We start from the raw sequence: 21,570 nt of genomic DNA, 5'->3' as shown, positions 1-21,570 counted from the left end.
TGTGAAGAGAAGAACAGAAGCTTCTGTCGTCCCGTTAATTCGGTAGTAATTCTCGCGCCATTGAATTGAAACATATTATCGCGTTGAGACTCGAACCAATTTCTTGTCGAGCAATAATGTCACAGAGCAGACACGTTGTTCGATTAACCGTAATTGACGTATAATTAAAGACAAAGACAACAATTATACCACGGACAGATCGATGAAACAGGTAGCAGTAATATTATATAGTGATTGCATTGAGAGAAAGAATACTCTAAATATTTAATTTCATTGTTAAACATAGTGTAAATCTGACGAATAATTTACTAAATTGTCAATTTAAAAACAAAAAACTGAAAAACAATATCTTTTCCAGTTTAATCTTAAAACAAAATCAGTTGCAGAAGCCAATGTTACAATAATTAGAGCGTGGAAATAGACTTTGTAGTTCAGTACTTGATGACCATGCAAGATAAATAAATCCTTCAGACTTTGTTACACAAGTAATTTCTTTTAATAAATTCATCTTCGACTGAATTATTCACTCGTTAGTAGGCTAGCTTGTTATTAACGGAACATGTTATTCCTCATTTTTGCTCACAACGAGCTTCAACCACTTGCGCTGGCAACTGATTGCGGACCATAACGAGCGACCAAATCCGTATTCGTCGCTTTTTTATTTATTTGTTTTGCCCATTTTGTTTTACTTGAATATACCTTAAGACTCAGTAAATATTATAACTTTGGAACAAAACATTAAATATCAATCGAGCGAATCTGAAAAATTCGTGATAAATCGACGGTTTCGTGACGAGCATCCTTTCGGCGGACAGTATGCTCCGCGCTAATCTGATTTCGCGCTCGAAATGGTGTACCCAGATGGACGAATCAATTCACTGTTCCAGCAACGATTAGAAGAAGCTCCAATAATTTGAAGGATGTTTATTGTCAGTCGCGAGCGAACCACGCTCGAACCAACGCGTTCCTGTTGCGAACCGCGTGAAACCGAGTCACGCTCATGAGACAAACATTCGTTCGATTGTTAACCAATTGATCAACAAGAGGAAGAATTCGAGCGTGGAAGTTGATTCGGTGCTCATTAGTAGGATTGGACCGTGGATTTTCGTGCGAAATTTGAAATTCGTAAAAATTAATATATTAAAAATTATATATAAATCAATATATATATTAATATATATGAAAATTATATGTAAATAAATATGTATTAATATATATGAAAATTATACATAAATAAATATATTTTAATGTATATAAAGATTATACATAAATTAATATATATTAATATATATGAAAATTATATATAAATAATTATATATTAATATGAAAATTATATATAAATAAATATGTATTAGTATATATAAAAATTATATATAAATAAATATATTTTAATATATATAAAAATTATACATAAATCAATATTATTAATATATATGAAAATTATATATAAATAAATATGTATTAACATGTATGAAAATTATATATAAATTATATATAACTAAATATATTTTAATATATATAAAAATTATATATAAATCAATATATATTAATACATATGAAAATTATAATTAATATATAAATCAATATATATTAATATATATGAAAATTATATATAAATCTATATTAATATATATAAAAATTAATATATAAAGTACACGCAGACGCAGATTTGTACAAAAGCAGAGGGCTCGTTGCGTGATTTTTCTGAGTGGGTGAAACGCAACTCTGTTCGTTCGAAACAGAAAAATAGGGATATATTTTTAGTAATAGCGTTTTGAATAATATTAAATTAGCAACTACTAATTCGTTCAGTAATAGAAATGATAAATTGAAATACTTTAATCAAGTGAAATCCGCCTCGATTGATTTTGCGATAATCAGAAGTTGAAGAGCTACTTCGAGATTATTTGAGCAGGTGCTTTCGAAATTATTTGAGCAAGTGCTCTGTCGTTGATTCTTCAGGAACCGACGCGAAATGAAAAAGAAGTGGAATGGTTTGTTGTGAGTAGAAGAGGCTTGATCGTGCGGGATTCGAAGTATCTTCGATGGTAGTGAATAATTTGATTCTGAGTAGCGTTTGTTTTCGTTGTCGAATCTAGCTGAGAACTAGGGAGGAACTCATTCTCAAGTAGGATTCCCCAGGAAAGAAGTTTCACGATGCGAAGTTTAAATTGTACATTCAGTGTCTCTTGCGGAAAGAAGAAATAGATAATTCCTACAATAACAAGCGTGCGATTTAATTAAAAATTGATAATACCTTTTAGCTGAACGTGACAAAATAACAATTGAAGTATTAAAACGTAAATTCGAACAAGGCATCCAGAGAGAAGAAGAGCTAACATCGAAGAGGAAACGGACAATTTGATCGACCAGTTGTGAACAATTTGTTTAAAAGTGAGACGAAAACTCGGGTTTAGCGAGGGTTATTAAATGTTCCCTTGGGACAAGGATGAAGAAAGTCTCGAACGAACCGAGTGTTCGATTTAATTCTACCTGAGCCGGTTTTAATCAGTGAAGAAGTTGAGCGAAGAAGGGATAAAGATTAACATCGAGGCACAGATACGAATCACACGGGCTCTCCAACAAATAACAATCAGAAAAGTCCTTCGAACGAACACGTTGGAGGAAGAACTTGGAGAATAGAGGGATTGATGAATCGTCTTCGGAAAGAATTTCCAAGACGATGCCCGAGGAATTGAATTACTGCTCCGAATGAAAATGAAAAATAGAACAGTTGTAGAACAGAGTCGTAATAGTTCACGGTTAAAAGAATAAAACAGTACTGCAAAATAGTCTGGACACGATTAAAACAGAAAGAAAAGAAAAATATTGAGGATGCACGATAGGAAGGTTAATTGAAAGAGCTGACTAAATTACTTGGAGAAGTGTTCGAAAACCGTGTTACTACTCGACTTCAGTGACACGCTTGTCCAATTCACGGAGACGAAGCGACAGAAAAGAACGTTAATTAATCATCTTTCAAGGAGGAACCGTGAACTTGAAGTGTCGCGCGGTTATTAAGACGACGAGATCGTTAAGCTTCGAGAAAGTCTCAGACTACTTGGAAACAATTTATTACCAGCAATTATTACTGCATATATCGGGCAAAGTGAACTTCAGCGGAAATAATTACTAATTGACTTTATGTTAATTCTACCGTAAATTTGAGACGATAAATTGATTCTCCAGGCGAAGGGAAAAAATTGTTAAAGTATCTCTGAAATTTATGGTAGAAGCTCGATGAAAGATCGTCGTCAGTCTAGACAACATGAGTCGAGAAACTATAACATAACAACCGTAACAACCATAAATTACTCTGTGCCACAAAATTCTGTCTGGAAATTGAAAGTCTCTTGATATTAATTCGTCCTCGTAACGAACTACAATTCATCATACTAATCAAAATCATACACACACACAAAAAAAAAGAACGAATCGTAGACAAATCACACAAAATTTGCACGAATCGACAAACGACTCGGCGAAAGATCGACGAACTTTGTTATTTATGCATCGTCGTTGAAATTTCGAATCGATCCTGAGGAGAGAAAAATTGACGCTTTTAATCGTTTAAAAATAATTGTCTCGCGCAAAGTAAATGGGTTGATCGATGCTAGTTCCATTAATAGCGTCGGACTCATGAGAATAGGCAAACCGTTCACACGTGCAAATATTTTTCAGGCGTGCGTTTACAATTGGTTGGATAATCAAACGCGCGTGTCGTTCGCGTTTAATCGCCGTCGGTGATATTAATGACGTGCAACCAAGATTCGAGCGATCATTTTACAGAACAGCGGATCGAAATCTACTGCGACGCACATCCGTGGGCAACGATTACACTAACCGATCCGCGTACAATCAGATCTGGATCGAACTCAATTACACCGACGCGATTCAGTTTTTCCGATTCGATCGATCGAACGAACTGAATGGGCTGTTGAATCTCTAGATTGAAGTGAACGCGCGATTAATCGAACACCTGCTGCGGGGCGCATCGTTCTCGAATGTTTCAGTCGGCAGATATTCGAACAAGTGTGATTTAAAAACCGTAAGATTCGAACGTACGGAAAGATTCGGAGGGAATTTTAGAGAATTTGGGGAATTTGAAATTGAAGAAGAAGAGATTTTGAAATTGAAATTTACAGAGATTTTATTATACAGAGATTGAACAAATTTCACGGCGAGAATTCGAGGGAAACGAGTTGAAGATTGAATCGAAGAACGTTGATGATTCGAGGAACCAAATACGTGAAAATTCGCAGGGATTGAGACTGAACAGAGTAAATCAAACTAGAAGCGAATAAATCAAGCTCCGTCTGACTGTCAAAAGTCAGATTAAAAAGAACTTACGACGAGAAGTAGAAAACAAATCGCCCAAGTTTGACTGGAGGAGTCGTAGAAATTTGCAAAGATCGAAACTGACGAAGATTGTTAAAAAAAATTTACGACAAGAATTGGAAAACGAGTCGTCGAAGAAGTTGAAGATTAGAATTGATTCGACACGAACGTTGATGATACGAGGAACGAAATACGTGAAAATTCGCAGGGATTGAGACTGAACAGAGTAAATTAAACTTAATAAAAGTAAAAGTGATTAAAAAGAACTTACGACGAGAATTAGAAAACAAATCGCCGAAGTTTGACTCGAGGAATCGTGGAAATTTGCAAGAATCGAAACTGACGAAGATTGTTGAAAAAAATTTACGACGAGAATCGAAAAACGTGTCGTCCAAGTTCAGGATTGGAACCAAATGCGTGAAAATTCCGAAAAGTCGAAACTGAAGATACTATTTTTAAATTGAAACAGAAGCAAATAAGTCACGTCGAGCACTGACCTGTCAAAAATTATCGCGAGATCGACAGATCCAGCTGTACGAACACCTCGAGCCGGAAGTGCCGCGCGAAAATGGCCTCTCACCGTGACGACACGTGGATCTTCGCGCAGGGTTGACGATTTTCTATTAATACGTCCGTGCTCGAGACCAACGACATATTCCATTCGCCCGTGAAGATCCACACAGTGGCCAGCCATGTCCCGATCCAGCATCGAATCTATTTTCGAACCGTCGAATCGATTCAAACGCTTTCAAACTGGACGAATAAACGACCAATAAACGTGTTTTTTTTTTTTTGCCCTTGGGTACGTCCACGAGAATTTTTAAAGGCAACTGCTACGAGCTGGCGAGTTTAAATGGAGGGAAAAGGAGGTGAAGCATTGCTCGATGATCGCTTGATACGTGGATCAATAACGGGGACACGAAGACGTGTCTGATCGAGCGGTCTTGGCTCGCCCTCGACCTCGTAAATTGCTGGGAATTGACTTAATCGTCGCCGAGGGACGCTTAAAGGCGTTCGCCTTTGTCCTCGCCAGCTACCGAAAAATGGCGGTCGTTGAACCTTTCGTTCACATTCTCACCGGCGGACCGCGAAAATCCTCCGAGTTTTGAAAGTCGAACTGGAAATTTTTCGCAAAAGATTCCCTTCTTCCGTGGATTGCAGTCAGCGAGGATGGCTCGGATTTGAACGGTAGGAATTTTCCTTTTTTCGTAAAATTGGAAGTGCCGTTGAAGATTTGTCTGATAAAGTGAATCGAGGGTATCGAGGTTGACTCCGAACTGGATTTTTTTCCCCGCAAAATGTGTAGAGACATCGTTGACGTTGAGATTAGTTCCAAACTGCTGGGAACTGTAGTAAAACGTAAATTTTACGAAATTTTACGAAACGTGTAAAGTCCAAATACATCAGGCGGAAAGAAATACTGTCGTCATCGTTGTCGAAGACTTGTCGAAAGCAGAGGACCGTAAATATTATCAGAACTCGAAGTTTCCTTCGCGAAATGTAACACATCACAAGCGAAACGTCGTCGCTGTCTGAAAGAAAAGAGAAGCTTGTTTAAAGAAGCAGAAGAGAAAAAACATATGCAAATACTTATCGCTAACGTTAAAAAACACTTCTGAACTAGTCAGTCGGGTCGTTACGCGGCTGCGTGATCGATCGTGAAGGAAGATGATCTCGTCGAACGAGTCGATCGATTCGGGAGTTGGCATGAGGTTGAGCGGAAGTCGTGGGGATTCACTGGCGTCTGACGTCATATGGGAGAATTACACGAATCCTATCGTCGCGTTCCTGCAGCAGGAGGACTCGTCGACCAGGCGTGACCCTTTGTACATCGTTTTGCCGATCACGGTGATCTACGCGGTGATCTTTCTCACTGGCCTGGTGGGCAACGTCTCCACGTGCGTGGTGATCGCGCGTAACAAGTCGATGCACACGGCGACCAACTACTATCTGTTCAGCCTGGCCGTTTCTGATTTACTGCTGCTGATATCCGGCCTGCCGCCGGAGATGTACTACATCTGGTCCCATTTCCCGTACGTGTTCGGCGAGGCGTTCTGCATTATTCAGAGCTTCGCCGCGGAGACGTCCGCAAACGCCACGGTACTCACCATCACCGCCTTCACCGTCGAAAGGTTTGTAAATAATTTCCGTTCATCCGGTGATTCGAAACGAGCGAGTCGAGTTGTCGTTAGATCTTTTTTGGCGGCAGAATTTAGTATTTGGATCTTTTTGGTATTGTTAGTGTTTGGTATTGTTTAATATTTGAATCTTTGGTACTTGGTATTGTTTAATATATGGATCTTTAGTATTTGATATTGTTTAGTATTTGGATCTCTGGTACTTGGTATTGTTTAGTATTTGGTATTGTTTAATATTTGGATCTTTAGTATTTGGTATGGTTTATTATATGAATCTTTAGTATTTGGTATGGTTTATTATATGGATCTTTAGTATTTGGTATTGTTTAATATTTAGATTTTTAGTATTTGATTTAATATTTGGATCTTTGGTACTTGGTATTGTTTAATATATGGATCTTTAGTATTTGATATTGTTTAGTATTTGGATCTTTGGTATTGTTTAATATTTGGATCTTTAGTATTTGGTATGGTTTATTATATGGATCTTTAGTATTTGGTATTGTTTAATATTTGGATCTTTAGTATTTGGTATTGTTTAATATTTGGATGTTTAGTATATGATATTGTTTAATATTTAGATTTTTAGATTTGATATTGTTTAATGTTTAGATCTTTAGTATTTGGTATTGTTTAATATTTGGATCTTTAGTATTTGGTATTGTTTAGTATTTGCTATTATTCAATATTTGGATCTTTGGTTTGGCGATACAGTATTTGGTTTGATACAGTTTGATTTGGTTTCTGTAAATTTGTTATATATACTTATGTTTGTTATATATATTGCATTATTTATATTTATTTTATATATATTTTTTATTATTATATTTATTACATATATTTTGATACACGCATTCTATGACTTTCTTGGCGTTTGTATTTCTTATAAGTGAGTAAATATTATGTTAGTGAGTGAATAGTTTACTCCCACTTTCATAAATGATATTTTCTTTAATTCGTATTTTTATTTTTTACTATTATATATTCGATTATTACGTGCTTTGTAATATATTGATTGATAAACTTGAATTACACAATATCCTTAATTTTAAATTAATTAATTAAATTTTAACGCAACATTTCCTCTGTTTTTTTTTTTTTTTTTTTTTTTTTTTTTTTTTTTTTAGGTTGAAATATTTTATAGGTATTCGAATGAAATATTTTATATGAAATCAATTCATATCTTATATATATATATATATATATATATATATATATATATCTAATATATTTATTATCAAGAAAATATTTAATTGTTATTAAAAAATATATATAAACATAGATACACTATTTATACTATACCATGGCAGAAAGTTTTCGATCAGGAAGATACTCGAAGATACTTGATAACATTATTCCATTTATTTGAATACACACACATGCAAAAATAAAATTAGCAATTTCAATTGAATGTCTTTGCACCGAAAGATTAAAAGATCAATAACCTTCCAACACTTGCGTTTGATCGAAAACTATTTGCCTATCGAAAATTTGCCTCGATATTTGATGATAATATAGAAATGATAAAATTTTATATCAGTTTGTCCTCTTCATATTTTTTGAACAATTTACAATCGACGAACAATGATCGAAATATATTTGCATATGAAAGAATTAACGTTTACAGAACTCACGATATTGTTTCATTCGACCAACATGGTGCGTTAAAAGAAAGAAAGTAATTCTTCAAATTTTACAAGAATGCGTAAAATATTTCTTTGCGTCGTCGGGTGTTAGACTTGTCTCTCGAACATTATCGACAAAGAGTGATGGTCTTCGAAAGAGAGTTTGAAAGATGGAACAGCCATCGTGAACCGACCGCAGTGTTCTCCTTCTGTTTACCGTTCCTTCGAAATGAGTGATTGATCGAGATAATTGCGTTTAAGGATGTGTTCACCTCGAAACGTCGATGTTGACTTGGGACTTGTCACAGCCATTCGAATTGAATGGAAGCACTGTTGCAATCGAATTTGCAACTTCGTTAACATGAACTTCTCTTTGCAATAAGCAAAAGTTGAAACATTCATCTTGTAACGCGTGACCTTTCTTACCTGGTTAGCGAACTGAATTGTCCTCCAAGCTCGACTGATTAATTTTTAATTAAAAGATTTCTTATTCTTTTATTCAACGTAATAACTCTTATTCTTATTATTCAATATTATTCCGAAATTACCGATTTTCACCTTTTTTAATAGATCGTAATAAAGATTCATAAATGGGGAATAGCCAGCGAAAAGAATCGATTAATATTTTATTTCTTGGATATTTTCAATTTCGATCCATTTTGCGGAAAACGTGAAATTACTTGAAATTTTACTAATAATATTATTAAATATATATACATTAAAATAAATATATACAATGATACTTTATTAAATAATAATTTTAAATTAAATATAGAAAATGAAATTATAATATTAGAAAATATAATTTCGTAAAATGTTTTTTCATAAATTATTTCATATTTATTTAAAAATTTATCAAAATAGTAAATAATAATTTTGTATATATTAATTATATAAATAAAATTTTTAAAAAAAAGTCAATATTTTAAAATTCATTTTTATTAAAATTAAATTTATTATAAAACCCAAATGTTTGAAAATTTTGTCATTGCGAAGCGCGATTTTAAATTATTGGTAGATGTTGAAGTTAGAATACGATACGATTCGCGGAATTGTAAGATTACAAATTCACCGCGAAGTTTCTACCAAATGCCGTCCCGGAACTTGAAAATCTTTGATCTCCGTTTTCGAGGCCAACTATTAGACGTACCAAAGCATTTTCAACTAAAAGCATCGAGCTTTCGAGGGAGTGTACAATTACTGTGTCGTCCCGCAGAAATTCCCAAGAATCGTTGGAAGTAACCCTTCCCATTTGACAACAAATAACGTGCCTCTCTGTGACCTGCTCTCTCTTATTTCGTATTTCTCATTCGAGAAAAAAAGAAAAAAAAAAAATAAACGTTACGATTCTTGATTCCACCCAGTGGCGAACGATTACGACGGGAATTGCTGATAAAATGGCCGATAGATGCTCGTTTGACACTCGTTAACAGAGAAATCGATACTTAGCGTTAGGTTAAACGGCGATAGAATCATTTTTCATGCGGTTCCAGTGTTACTCTGTTGTTGGTGATCCCCCGGTCGTCGAAAATTATCAACAGCGTGTAAACATTTTCGAAATCACGTGTATTTTATTTATAATAATACTTGTTCGTGGAATGGAATAAATCTGATTTTTCAATTCTGCAAGTGAACACGCAACAGTGGAGTATCTCTCTCCAGTGAGAAATTGAAACGATATTGTTAAGAAAGGAGATGGTTTTGTCAAGATTAGTTTAGTAGACGAAGGAGAGAATTAGATACAAAAAAGATCATGTCAAATCACTTAATCGTTGCATGATCTCTACACTTGTGAGTGTCTGACCAGTGTAAAACTTATTTTACTGGTCTGTGTTTGACTCTGAACTTATTCTACTTGTGGGTGGTTGACTGTAAACTTATTCTACTTGAGAGTGTCTGAAAGTACACTTATTCTACCTGTGACTTTTCTGACTATACTTCGTCGTATGTAGCTTTTTCTTTTTTTTTTTTTTAAAGGAACGGAAATAGATAAAAAAGTGGGAAAATTGTTGAAACGTCGCACAATCGAAACCGAATAAAAATTTGGAATTGAAACAACAGAAATTTCAGTCCTTTGTGATAGTTATTAAGAATACAGATCCTTCAGAATTGTTTTCAAGCCCTGAATCTAATAAAAGACAGCACGAGAAATTAGCTTTGTGCATTTTTGCGTGTCGTTTGTGCAGTTGGTTTCAAAGAAAATAAAAAAAAAAAAGATAGAAATGGGGAAGCAAAGTAAAAAAAAAGAAAAGAAAAAATGAATGAGAAAAGAAGAAAATAAAGGGAAACAAAAATGTAAAATGTTCGCTTAATTGGAACAAAAAATTCGAGCGGAGTTCGTCACGTCGGTCAATTTTTATGCAAAAATAAGACATGTACAGTGGAGAAATTATCCATTTTCTAGTACAATCAATCTCCTAAAAATCAACGTTGCTCTCGTTGAAATTTCCTCGTCGCGAGATATGCCAACAAAAAATCGCTTCGCTTTGCCGCGTAATTAATTTTCCAGAATCACCATTCTTCTTGTCAGTCTTCGTGAAAAGAGAATCTTCTCATTGACACCTCGTAAAGAAACAACCAATGGAAGCAACGCTATTTTACAATACTGCTCAACTTTATAATCAGAAAAAAAGGAAAATACAGATTTATAAAAGAAGAAGAAGAAGAAGAGGAAGAAGAAGAAAAATCGTCGACTGACGCGCGCTTCTGTTTCAGGTACGTGGCGATCTGTCATCCGTTCATCTCGCACACAATGTCGAAGCTGTCCAGAGCGGTGAAATTCGTCATAGTGATTTGGCTGCTGGCGCTGTGCCTGGCGGTGCCGCAGGCGATCCAGTTCGGCGTGGTTTACGAGTATAGCAACGGCTCGGCGATCCTCGACAGCGCCCGATGCGCGATGAAATGGACGCTGATCGAGCACGCGTTCGAGATATCCACCATGCTGTTCTTCGTGCTGCCGATGACCATCATCATCGTCCTCTACATACTGATCGCCATCAAGCTGAGACGGTCCAGACTGTTGACAGCGACGGTGAAGAGGAAGAACCTGCCGGCTGGGCCGAATCACTGCGACACCGGCAGAGGGAAGAGCGCCGCGCAGAGGAACGTCATTCGGATGCTGGGTGAGTGAAACGTTTTGTTTAATTTTAAACTATGAAATTAATTTCGTTTTCTTTTTGTTGGCGACGCGTGTGACGGGACGCGTTATTATTCTTGATTTGCGAGATGGAATTTTTTATTTTGGAAGAGTAAGAATTGATGTGATATTAATTTAAGGGAGATATTATCTGATGAGGTGTGAACTTTTTGAAGAAAAGTAGATGTTTCTTTTTTTTTCCGCATATTCTTAGAGAACGTAGAGATTCAAAAATGAATCTCTGTTATTATCTTACGTGTGTACTTCTAAAATTGACGAAGTTATGGTTGTTCGAAGAATGCGACGACCAACGTCATTATTACCGCAATACTAAACTTTTTTTTTTATATGGGAGTTTAGAGCCGCATCGACTACGAGGTCTTTAGCGACGTGTTGGAATTATCTCTTTATAACTGGTCTCAATACTAAACTTTTAAAGGCATTTTCTTGGGAACCTATGGTTTTCAGAACGGTGTCCATGATATCTCAAAATCTACTTGAGAAATTGACTCAAAATTTTAAAGCACCCGTTTAGTACATGTGTGACTATAGCCCCTGCCAGAATCAACCAAAAAATTTTACTTTTCATATTTTTTTTAAGCTTCTGAAGTTTAACGAAAAACATGCAAAAATCGATAGTCGAACTTCAAAGTATCGCCACTTTTTTAATTACCGACTTTTCTCTTTTGTTTTGGACATTCACGGTTTTTTTTTTTATTTCCGACAAGCAGAATGGCCGGAATGGACAACCGCGAGACGACCTTTTTTAAAAGCGACTAGCGTTTGAGAGTATGCAGTGCCGCTAATTTTAACTTTTCTTGTCTCAAAAAATTTTAAAACGTCGTTGAAACACATACAAATAAACTTTGTCAATTTGACTGCAAAAGGTATAATAGCTTCTTTGCAAAAAATTTCCTAACAAAGTTAGAAAAAACACGCACCTCAGACATAGAATATGCCCTCGACAAGCTTCTTTTGTATCGTCTACCTGCATAGCAATTTATATTTACGAATAAATATTTTCGTTTCAAATAAAATGACGCAGCGTTGGAAATGATCATTCAAATTTCGTTGATTGCATCTTTCTAACATGTGATATATCGTTTAAATTTAAAAGCAATCATCGACGTGCATTGCGAGTTTGCTAGAACAAGCATAATGCAATATGATAAGAGTTAATGACACAGTTTCAATCTCTGGAAAGATCATATCCTCCGTTATGTTTCTGAACTTTCGTAAGAAGTTTATGTGAATTATTGAGCGTCAATTGACTCAAAGAACCGTCTTTTGTTCTTCTTACGTCGTTATTATAGTTTTCACACTAGATGTCTGTTTAAATTATAAAAAAGAGGAAGTTCAAGCTGTTGGCTAGATTTAAGATGTCCCCTCGAAAGAAACAGTCGGGTGCAAAGGGTTAATATTAATTACAATTTTAAAAATCGTATTAATTGTAATTTAAATATCGTGCATCGTGGATTACGGTTCTAAGCATTTTTCTGTATTCATTTGTTTGAGATTTGCAAGTTGAAAATGTTGGTGATTCGTTCTTGGAAAATTCTTCAGTATTTATTCCGAATCCACAGGTCGCAAATTAAATTAAAAATACTGGAATTCTTTCGTTCTATTCGAAATCCACAAATGTCGCAGATGTTGTGGAGCCTTCTGTATTCTTTGTTCAGATTTCTTTATTCAGAGTTCGCAGATATCGCAGGTCTCTATTTTTGTAACTCCCAATTCTTTATCCAGAAGATTACAGGCTTATTTTCGGAATTGTTCTGCATTCTTTATCCGAGGCTCACTAATCAGAGATTTATTTTTAGAATCGTCCTCCGTATTCTGTGTCCCTTGCTCGTGTCGTTCTAAAACCAGAACTTTTACAAATTTAGATAAACATCGATGGTCTGTAAATTTTCTGCGAGAAGCATTGCAGATACTTTGTGTAGAAAATAGAATATAAATTACGATGTTTCTCTGAATATATTTTTATAGGCGTTTAATATTAATCTATAATACATCTTGATAGAATTTCATTTAAAATTTTCGAGAATCCAAATAGATCAGTAATAACTTTGCAAGCGTCGTAGATTAATCTCTTAAACGTCTCTGCATCAATCAAACACTCTAAATTCAACCACATTGTATTAATAAATCTCAAAAAAAAAAAAAAAGAAACAAACAAACGCGAAACCAGCTTTTGTTGTCAACAATATTACTATATCATACAGTAAAGAAAAAAAAAAATAAATGTTATCCGAATTAATTTTCAATATCAGTCAACGATAAACGTCTCGTAAATCGACGAAAAACTGGCTGAGAAACCGATTTGAAGGAGCATTTAAGTCCAAACGAAATCGATTAACGAAGAAAAGAAGGGAACAGTAGGTAGCCAAGATTCGCCTGGATAGTTTCGAAACGGTTGTTCCGCTTGTTTGTTTTTGGTCCAACTTAACTAAGAAGGGAAGACTTAATCCGTCCGACGGCGAGACAGGATTCGCAGGTTTTACGGCGTCGTAAAAATAGTGTCGTCGGTGATAAATTCTTTTACGAGCAGAAGGCGAGATGATTTTGGCCGAGGCGAGGAATTTATCACGCCCGAACGACGCTTTCTTGTTGTGTGTCTCGATTCGTCGTTGTCGCGATTATTGCCCCGCTCGACGAGAGATTTAACCGAAACGAAGAAAGAAAAAGGGGCGAAACGGCGGAATTTTCTTTTCGAATAAAATTAACAGAACAATAATATGGAGACGCGGTGTTTATCGAGACTCAACATATTGTATTTAGGATCGTGTTTTTTGGAACGAGACGTTTGCCTTGTGTCTTAAATATTTAACGCGAAGTAAATTTGATTTAATTGATATTAGAAACGGTTAAATTGGAATGATAAAAATCTTTAACTCACACACAGTGTCGCAGTGTAGTAAATAAAGTAACAAGTGATAGCAGTAATAAATTCAAAATCATTAATTAAAAATAATGAGTAATAGTAAATTTGTGGTTTAAAATTAAAAATAACGAGTAATAATTATTTTAATGTAATTGATTTGTTTCTAGTCTAAAAGTAAGCATTAAATATATTGAAGATTAAATAATTAGTTAATATTAATTTAATTATAATATAATATAATATAATATAAATATAATTATAATATAATATAATATAATATAATATAATATAATATAATTATAATATAATATAATATAATATAATATAATATAATATAATATAATATAATATAAATATAATTATAATATAATATAATATAATATAATATTAATATGACTATAATATAATTAATATTATCATATATCGTTTAATAATATCAATATATTATATTTGATTGAAGATCAAATGCATCATTATATCTTATTCTATAATTCACTTGTCACATTATCATAAAATAGGTGCCTTAATATTTGAGGTGAACGAGGTGATCATAATTTTTGGAACGAGGTGAGACTTATTCGTGAGAGTAATAAATTCGCAAAATTAATCGACGAGAATAGAGGAGGAACGACTTCTTTCAACGATTCTCAATACTCGATTGTGTTTATTTTCTTCCACGCTTCTTCTTTCTCGCCGGATGTACATTCTTCTTCGGTTGTTGCAGATGACAAATCCCAACGAATAAAATATCACGCGGAAATAATGAGTCATTTTTTACTCGTGTTATTTACACCGTGAGAGTTCAAATCTGGATGGGAGAAAGGATATTTTATACGCCGATATCGTATCCACTCGAGGGAGATCAAGTTCTCAGAGAATTTAGGTTCTATTGATTCTTTATCAGGTTACCGTAATAGTTCTCTTTCTTTGAAATGTTCGAGTTTGAAATGAAATTTTATCAAGTCCCTCCTCTGGTCTTCCACAGTTTTCATCCACAATGGACATACATTTTCTATCTCGCTGTCAGTGAGGTTTTGCAGGGGACCTCGAATTTTCGATAATTCCTGTCGTAGTTGTCGTTAGATTCTTGCTAGAATTCCCATCAGGATCCCAGTTTTTTTTTTTTTTTTTTTCTTTTTCTTTTATCGCGTATTATCTCCTCCGCGTATTCTTATCGAATACCTCTTTTCTTCGTTTATTAAATTCCGAACAGATTCCTTCCATTGATTTCTTATTGTATTTGAAACCCATCAGGCATCCTTATCTTTGGTGGATATTTATTACGTTTGTGCTTGCATGTTCGAAAAAGCATTTGTTTCATCTACTAAACATTTGCTTTGCAGATATAGTTCCTGTGCATTTTTAAATTTTATTGGTACTGTTAACTTTTAAATATTACGAATTTCATTAGAAATTTCTCTCGTTAAAGTAAATGCTACAACTATTCTGTTATGAATGTTGTAACTACTATAAATATTAATATTATAAAATTATGTAATAATTATATTGCAATATAGTATATATACTATATTATATTCTAATTATATACAATTATAATTATATTATAATAACTACTAAACTAAATATTACAAGTTACTCTGTATAATTGTAATTATATTATAATAACTGCTAAACTAAATATTACAATAACTACTAAACTAATAATTATAATTATACAGAGTAACTGTATAATTATAATTATATTATAATAACTACTAAACTAAATATTACAAGTTTTTTTCATATCTTCCATGCACTCGTGCATTTCCAAATTTTATGAGTAGCTCTGCGTATTTTACATATTTTTATATATCACGGCTGCCTTTCTAACATTCTTGCACGCTCGAGCCCTTCAAATACATAAAATTCAGGCTTGTTTCCTCGACAATTCGCATTCAGAGGAATGAAGGAGCAGGAGATAACTCGTTCGACTAACGATCAGGAACAAGTACCAATGATTGAATCGATAATCATAACTCCAATGGCTATTGGTTCTGGCCATCTGGCCACCTCAAGACACTTTTTCGGCTGCGCGTACACAGAAGGCCCTCGAAAATGCCGTGGCCTCGTAAAATCGTACGATCTCTCGTGGTTTTCGATTAGTTTATGGGAATATATTGCTATCACCCTCTTGTTTTATCGTGTACATGTCGAAATGAGAACGGATCGATCCGCGACCCTCGAAATGAGAAAGAACACATAAATTCGATCGAATTCGTCGAACCAATCTTTTGTCTATGACTTGACCGAGTTTCGGTTAAATTATGGTTAATTTTTCAAATTGGGCAAGTTACGAAAATAATTCGTTATATATAATAATAAAACGACGTTTCAATAAAATTTTGTATCATTGATAAATTTCGCACGTCGAACATTATTGAGCAAGAAGAAATATTTTTGCGACTCGAGACGTCTGTCGTTGTTGCATTTTTAAAAATATTCTGAGAGAATAAAATAGAATAAATTACGCGTCGGGTGTTATTAAAAAAACAAAGAGGGAAAGAAAATGAAACAAGTTGTATTGCTGTGCCCGTTAAACTCCATTTACCGTGGATGATTTTACATCGACGTTGAAATTGGTCGCGTAAATATTCATAAAAGAAATTCTCGAGAAACAGAATCACGTCTGACAGGGGCAATTGAATGAAAATATAAAATATAAAATATAAAATATAAAATATAAATATAAAATATAATATATAAAATATACAATATAAAATATAAAATATAAAATATAAATATAAAATATAATATATAAAATATACAATATAAAATATAAAATATAAAATATAAATATAAAATATAATATATAAAATATACAATATAAAATATAAAATATAAAATATAAATATAAAATATAAAAATATAAATATAAAATACAAAATATAAAATATTACTTCTGAGTATAAAGAATATAACACAATTTTACATTTATATCTTACATTTCAATGAATAATAAGATTGTCAACGCTCATTTATTTTGTCTTCCATTGAATTTATTACCTCTTACATATTTTCTAAATTATATATTTTATTGATAAAGTAAATATTTGTATATGTGTTGATAAAGTAAATATATTATATATATTATGTTAAATTATAATATGTAATTAATTAATTAATAATATAGTATATATTATATATTATATCAAACATTAACAGTAAATGTGTTAATTATATATTATATATTTTCTAAACAAAGTGAATATCATATGCGCATATATAGAATATTAGAATATACGCATAAATATATATTTATAGATATATTTATTTCTTTTTCTTAAAGAATTCTTAAATCTTTTTAATATAGATATATTTATTTCTTTTTCTTAAAGAATAGAAGTTCGAATGTACGAAGTTCTGCTGTTCAATTTTTCGCGGCTTGTACGCCATTTGTAGATGACAGAAGAATCTAGCTCGGCGGGAACGTAGTTTCCTAACGACGTCATTCGTTACTCCCGTCAAAACGTACGACCTCGATGATTTCAAGTTTGCAAATTTATTCAATATTGTAGTAATACTTCGCAAGAAGGATGAAATTTTCGAGTTACTTTATATTTCATTTTCAAGGTAGAACCAACCACCTTCTTCTTTTTATATAAAACCTCGAGCAACACCACCTCTTCGAAATTACAAAATTATTCGAGGAATCACGCAGTTGGCAATTTTAAAAAAAATTACGACGGTATCTTCAATTCGTTAAATTTGCTTGAAACATGTTCCTTTCCTTTCCTTGCAACGAGACAGGTTTAATCACTTTGAAAATTAATTTTTGCTCGACTACAGTCTCTCTGTAAATGTAAACTGGAAGTGGTCTCGAGTTTCTCCAGCTCCAGATCTCCACAATCAATTACCAACGCCTCGAACTTGTGAAATATGAGCCCCAGTGTCCGAAAACAGACCGCAGACAGACCGTTAAATGGCACTTTAGTACCCTCTTGGAACCTATCCGCCCTTTATCTCGTTTAATCTTCTCTCCAATTGTTTCTCCAGCTTCCTATATATATATATATATATATATCTACACATATATATAACTATACACACACACACACACATATATATATGTATATATATATTATATTATGTTATATGATATATATACGTATATATATTATATTATATTATATTATATATATATTTATATATATTATATTACATTATATTATGTTATGTTATATTATATTATATTTATATTATATTATTTTATATTATTTTATATTATATTATATTATATTACATTATTTTATTTTATATTATTTTATATTATATTATTTTATATTATATTATATTATATTATATTATATTATATTATATTATATTATTTTATTTTATTTTATATTATTTTATATTATTTTATATTATATTATATTATATTACATAATATTATATATATATACGTAGCATCGACTGTCAAAGTCAGACAGATACGGTCTCTCCCCCCCTTTCGGCGATTTCAATCGCAAATCACTTCCTTTGTATACTCGCGCAATGCGAAAATCGTCTTGTTTATACTTGCTCGCAGATTTACGAGGTGTGGCCCCTGTACAATCGATGAACGAGCAGTCGTCGACACATCGCGAACGAGTTACGTTTAATTTACGACGCCAAGCGACTTCTGATTAAGCCATTATATGGACAATATTCATCGGGAATCTTTATTCGAACGTCTTTTATCGGAATGCTTTGTTTCATTGGCCAGCAGATTTTTATTTATCTACCGGCACATCTTTTTAATTTATCGGTACAGATTTTTATTTTATTTATTGGTACATCTATTTAATTTTTCTTTTTTTTTATTAATAGATTAATAGAAAATTCTTTCTCATTGAATTGATTAATAAATCATAGTTAAATTGCATTGAATTAGTGAAACATTGAATATGACAAAATGAAAAGATACAAATGTAACGAAACGATAATTATAATATACTAACGTTTATAAAGTGTTATAAACTTTATGATAAGACTCTAAAAAAGTCTTTTTTTTTTTCTTTTAAAATCAGTGAAACGAAATGAAAGATTAAAATATGCCTCTCCGTTGGCATATCTGCAGACGCAGATATCGATAACGTCGTCGTAATATATTCAATTTGAAATTTCCTTTTCAGTCGAGTAGCTCAGCTATTCTATAAATTTCTGAATTTTCTGTTTATTTAGTTTCTCCGTTTAATTTTGCAATTTTTCTTTCCTCTCCTCCGAGAAGATACAAATATTTTCGAGTCTCGCAGCGAATGAATTATTTATCACGAACATCTGCCAGAAATCTGTCTCCAGTTCTTAAGAAACGCTCTTAACGTTTCGTTAACAAAACTTTGAAATCTCTGAAACATATCGTCAAGAAAGATTCGCATTTATGCCTTGTTAAACTTTGTGCGTCACGTCGCTCGGGATTGTGTAATTTTTCCTAAAAAAGGAAGAAAGAAAGAAAGAAAAATAGGCGAAATTTACTTCTATCTTTGACCACGTGGGAGTTCCATTTCGTACTATCTGAATGTTGGATTCCAAATTGCGCAAATGGAATTAAGAAAGGGATATATATATGGTATTGGCAGTTGCGGTGTTCGTGAGACACAGAGGCGAGGCTTGGGGGAGCATGGTTTCTGTAAGCAGATCGATCAGGAAATAGATCGTATTCTAGCGCAACCTTGTGGAATCGTATACAAACGGACGTTGCCAAAATACGGCCGTAAACATTGTTGCCGCGAAATTAACTTTACCCTTTCACGCTCCATTACAGTTTGGTTTGTTTGCATGCGAGCTATTGCCACTGCGATACGGCTCGAAAGTGAAAAAAAATAATTAAAAATTCCCTTCTACGTAGAAAGTGGTCCTACGACACGATGAAAAACGTGGTAGAACAAATTTTAGAAAGTTCATTGTAAAGGGGAAACCTTGAAATTGACGAATTGAACGATTCAGTTGCGAGAGAAATTTTGTACAAAGTCCACAGTTTAACTTTGGAAAATTTCCCAGAGAGGAAGAATATCTTTATCCCTAAATTTATTTAGTGGCGTAGAAACTCAGTATCGTGAGAAGTAGAAGCTCGATTAATTATTAACTTCGTCGAAAATTAATTAATTTCCAAGTGGATCTCCCAGTGAAAAGAATTGATCTAATCGAACGTTACGGTATACAGCGTTGCAGTTTCATTTAACTGTGCAACACAGAGACCAGAAATGATTAAGGTAACCAGAAATTTAATGATCAGACGAGATTGGCCCCTTCGCGCGAAGAAAAAAATCTTCTTCAAGGTACGTAACGCGTTCCAAACTTTTCACGGTAAATAACGTCCAGCCTCTTCGCTGGCCTCGCAGCTATCTTCATCAAAGTTTAACTGTTTGTAACTCGGCAGAGGAAGAAGAAAAGCAACGAAAAACTTTTGCCACGGACGCGTTATTCAATTGGTATGAAAATTAATCAGAGACGAGTCGCTTACGAACGAGAAAAAAATAAATAAATAAATAAATAAATCACGATGAAGCAGATAGCATCTAAATATCGTCGGATTGAAAAAAAGAAATACTCGATATCCGGAGGTGGACACGGCGCTTCCGGCCCGAGAGACCGGTATTTTGTGACAATATTTCATCTTTTCATCCGCGTGACATGTGAAAATCTATCTCGCGTGCATATTACGGCCGGAATTTTTAAACGGGGTTTATCTCTTCATTCAATGGCGGTGGACGCCAGTGGATGGAGATAAGCAGTCCCCTGGTGTACTCGTAAATTTGAATAGCCGACTTATCAGAGATTTCTCTTCCTTTCCCATTCGTGTTTGTTCACAAATCTTGAATCGCACGGATCGCACGGATCGCACGGATCGCACGTTTTTCGTTGCTTATTGTTGTTTTTGACGAAAAGATATTAGGCGATAAATTTTAGAAAGTTAAGGGAATTCGGCGGCGTGTGAATAAATTTATTACTATTTATTTATTATTTATTTTCGTTATTTAGTGTGTGAAAGTATTGCGAAAGTGTGTTTATATAATCTTAAATTTACAGCCGAGTTAATCTTGATACATTGAATCTCGCCAGTCTTTTCGTTACTTTTTATCAGTGTTTTTTGTTCCCTACGAATTGTGAAAAGAAAAAGGGATTTTGTTAGAGTTTTGTAACTTTGAAGATCTTTGCGAATCTTGAAAGGTAATTTTATAAGCTTCCAAGTATAGTTTCGGCTTTGAAACGTCGATATTTTCAAATTCTATAAAATACATATGCAAATTCTAATTCTAATTTTCAAATTCTATAAAATGTATATTCAAATTCTATAAAATATATGTGCAAATATATTTGCAAATTCTAGAAAATAATTTTACAAGATTCCAAGCTTCAAGAATAACTTTGGCTTCGAAATTTAATATTTTTAATATTTGCAAATTCTAGAAAATAATTTTACAAGATTCAAGAATAACTTTGGTTTCGAAATTCAATATTTTTAACATTTGC

The 21,570-nt window shown here is 33.3% G+C and overlaps 1 protein-coding gene across 4 annotated transcripts in view; it reads left to right on the top strand.

The window, feature by feature from the left end:
* Positions 1 to 21,570, top strand: part of LOC122533932 (pyrokinin-1 receptor-like) — a 42,692-nt gene that overhangs the window by 8,915 nt on the left and 12,207 nt on the right. The window contains exons 2-3 of one of the 4 annotated variants that reach the window (XM_043664109.1): positions 4,162 to 6,470; positions 10,817 to 11,223. In XM_043664109.1, the coding sequence (XP_043520044.1) occupies positions 6,007 to 6,470; positions 10,817 to 11,223 (871 nt within the window). In that variant the 5' untranslated portion in view covers positions 4,162 to 6,006. Of the gene's footprint in view, positions 1 to 1,962; positions 6,471 to 10,816; positions 11,224 to 21,570 lie in introns of those variants that run through there. The other 3 variants (XM_043664108.1, XM_043664107.1, XM_043664110.1) reach the window with 3 other exon arrangements.

Source organism: Frieseomelitta varia, unplaced genomic scaffold (genome assembly GCF_011392965.1).
Source record: "Frieseomelitta varia isolate USP_RPSP 00005682 unplaced genomic scaffold, Fvar_1.2 scaffold_562, whole genome shotgun sequence".
NCBI classification, from domain to species: Eukaryota; Metazoa; Arthropoda; class Insecta; order Hymenoptera; family Apidae; genus Frieseomelitta; species Frieseomelitta varia.
The sequence above is the reverse complement of the archived record's forward strand: the minus strand, read 5'-3'. Positions and strand labels throughout refer to the sequence as shown.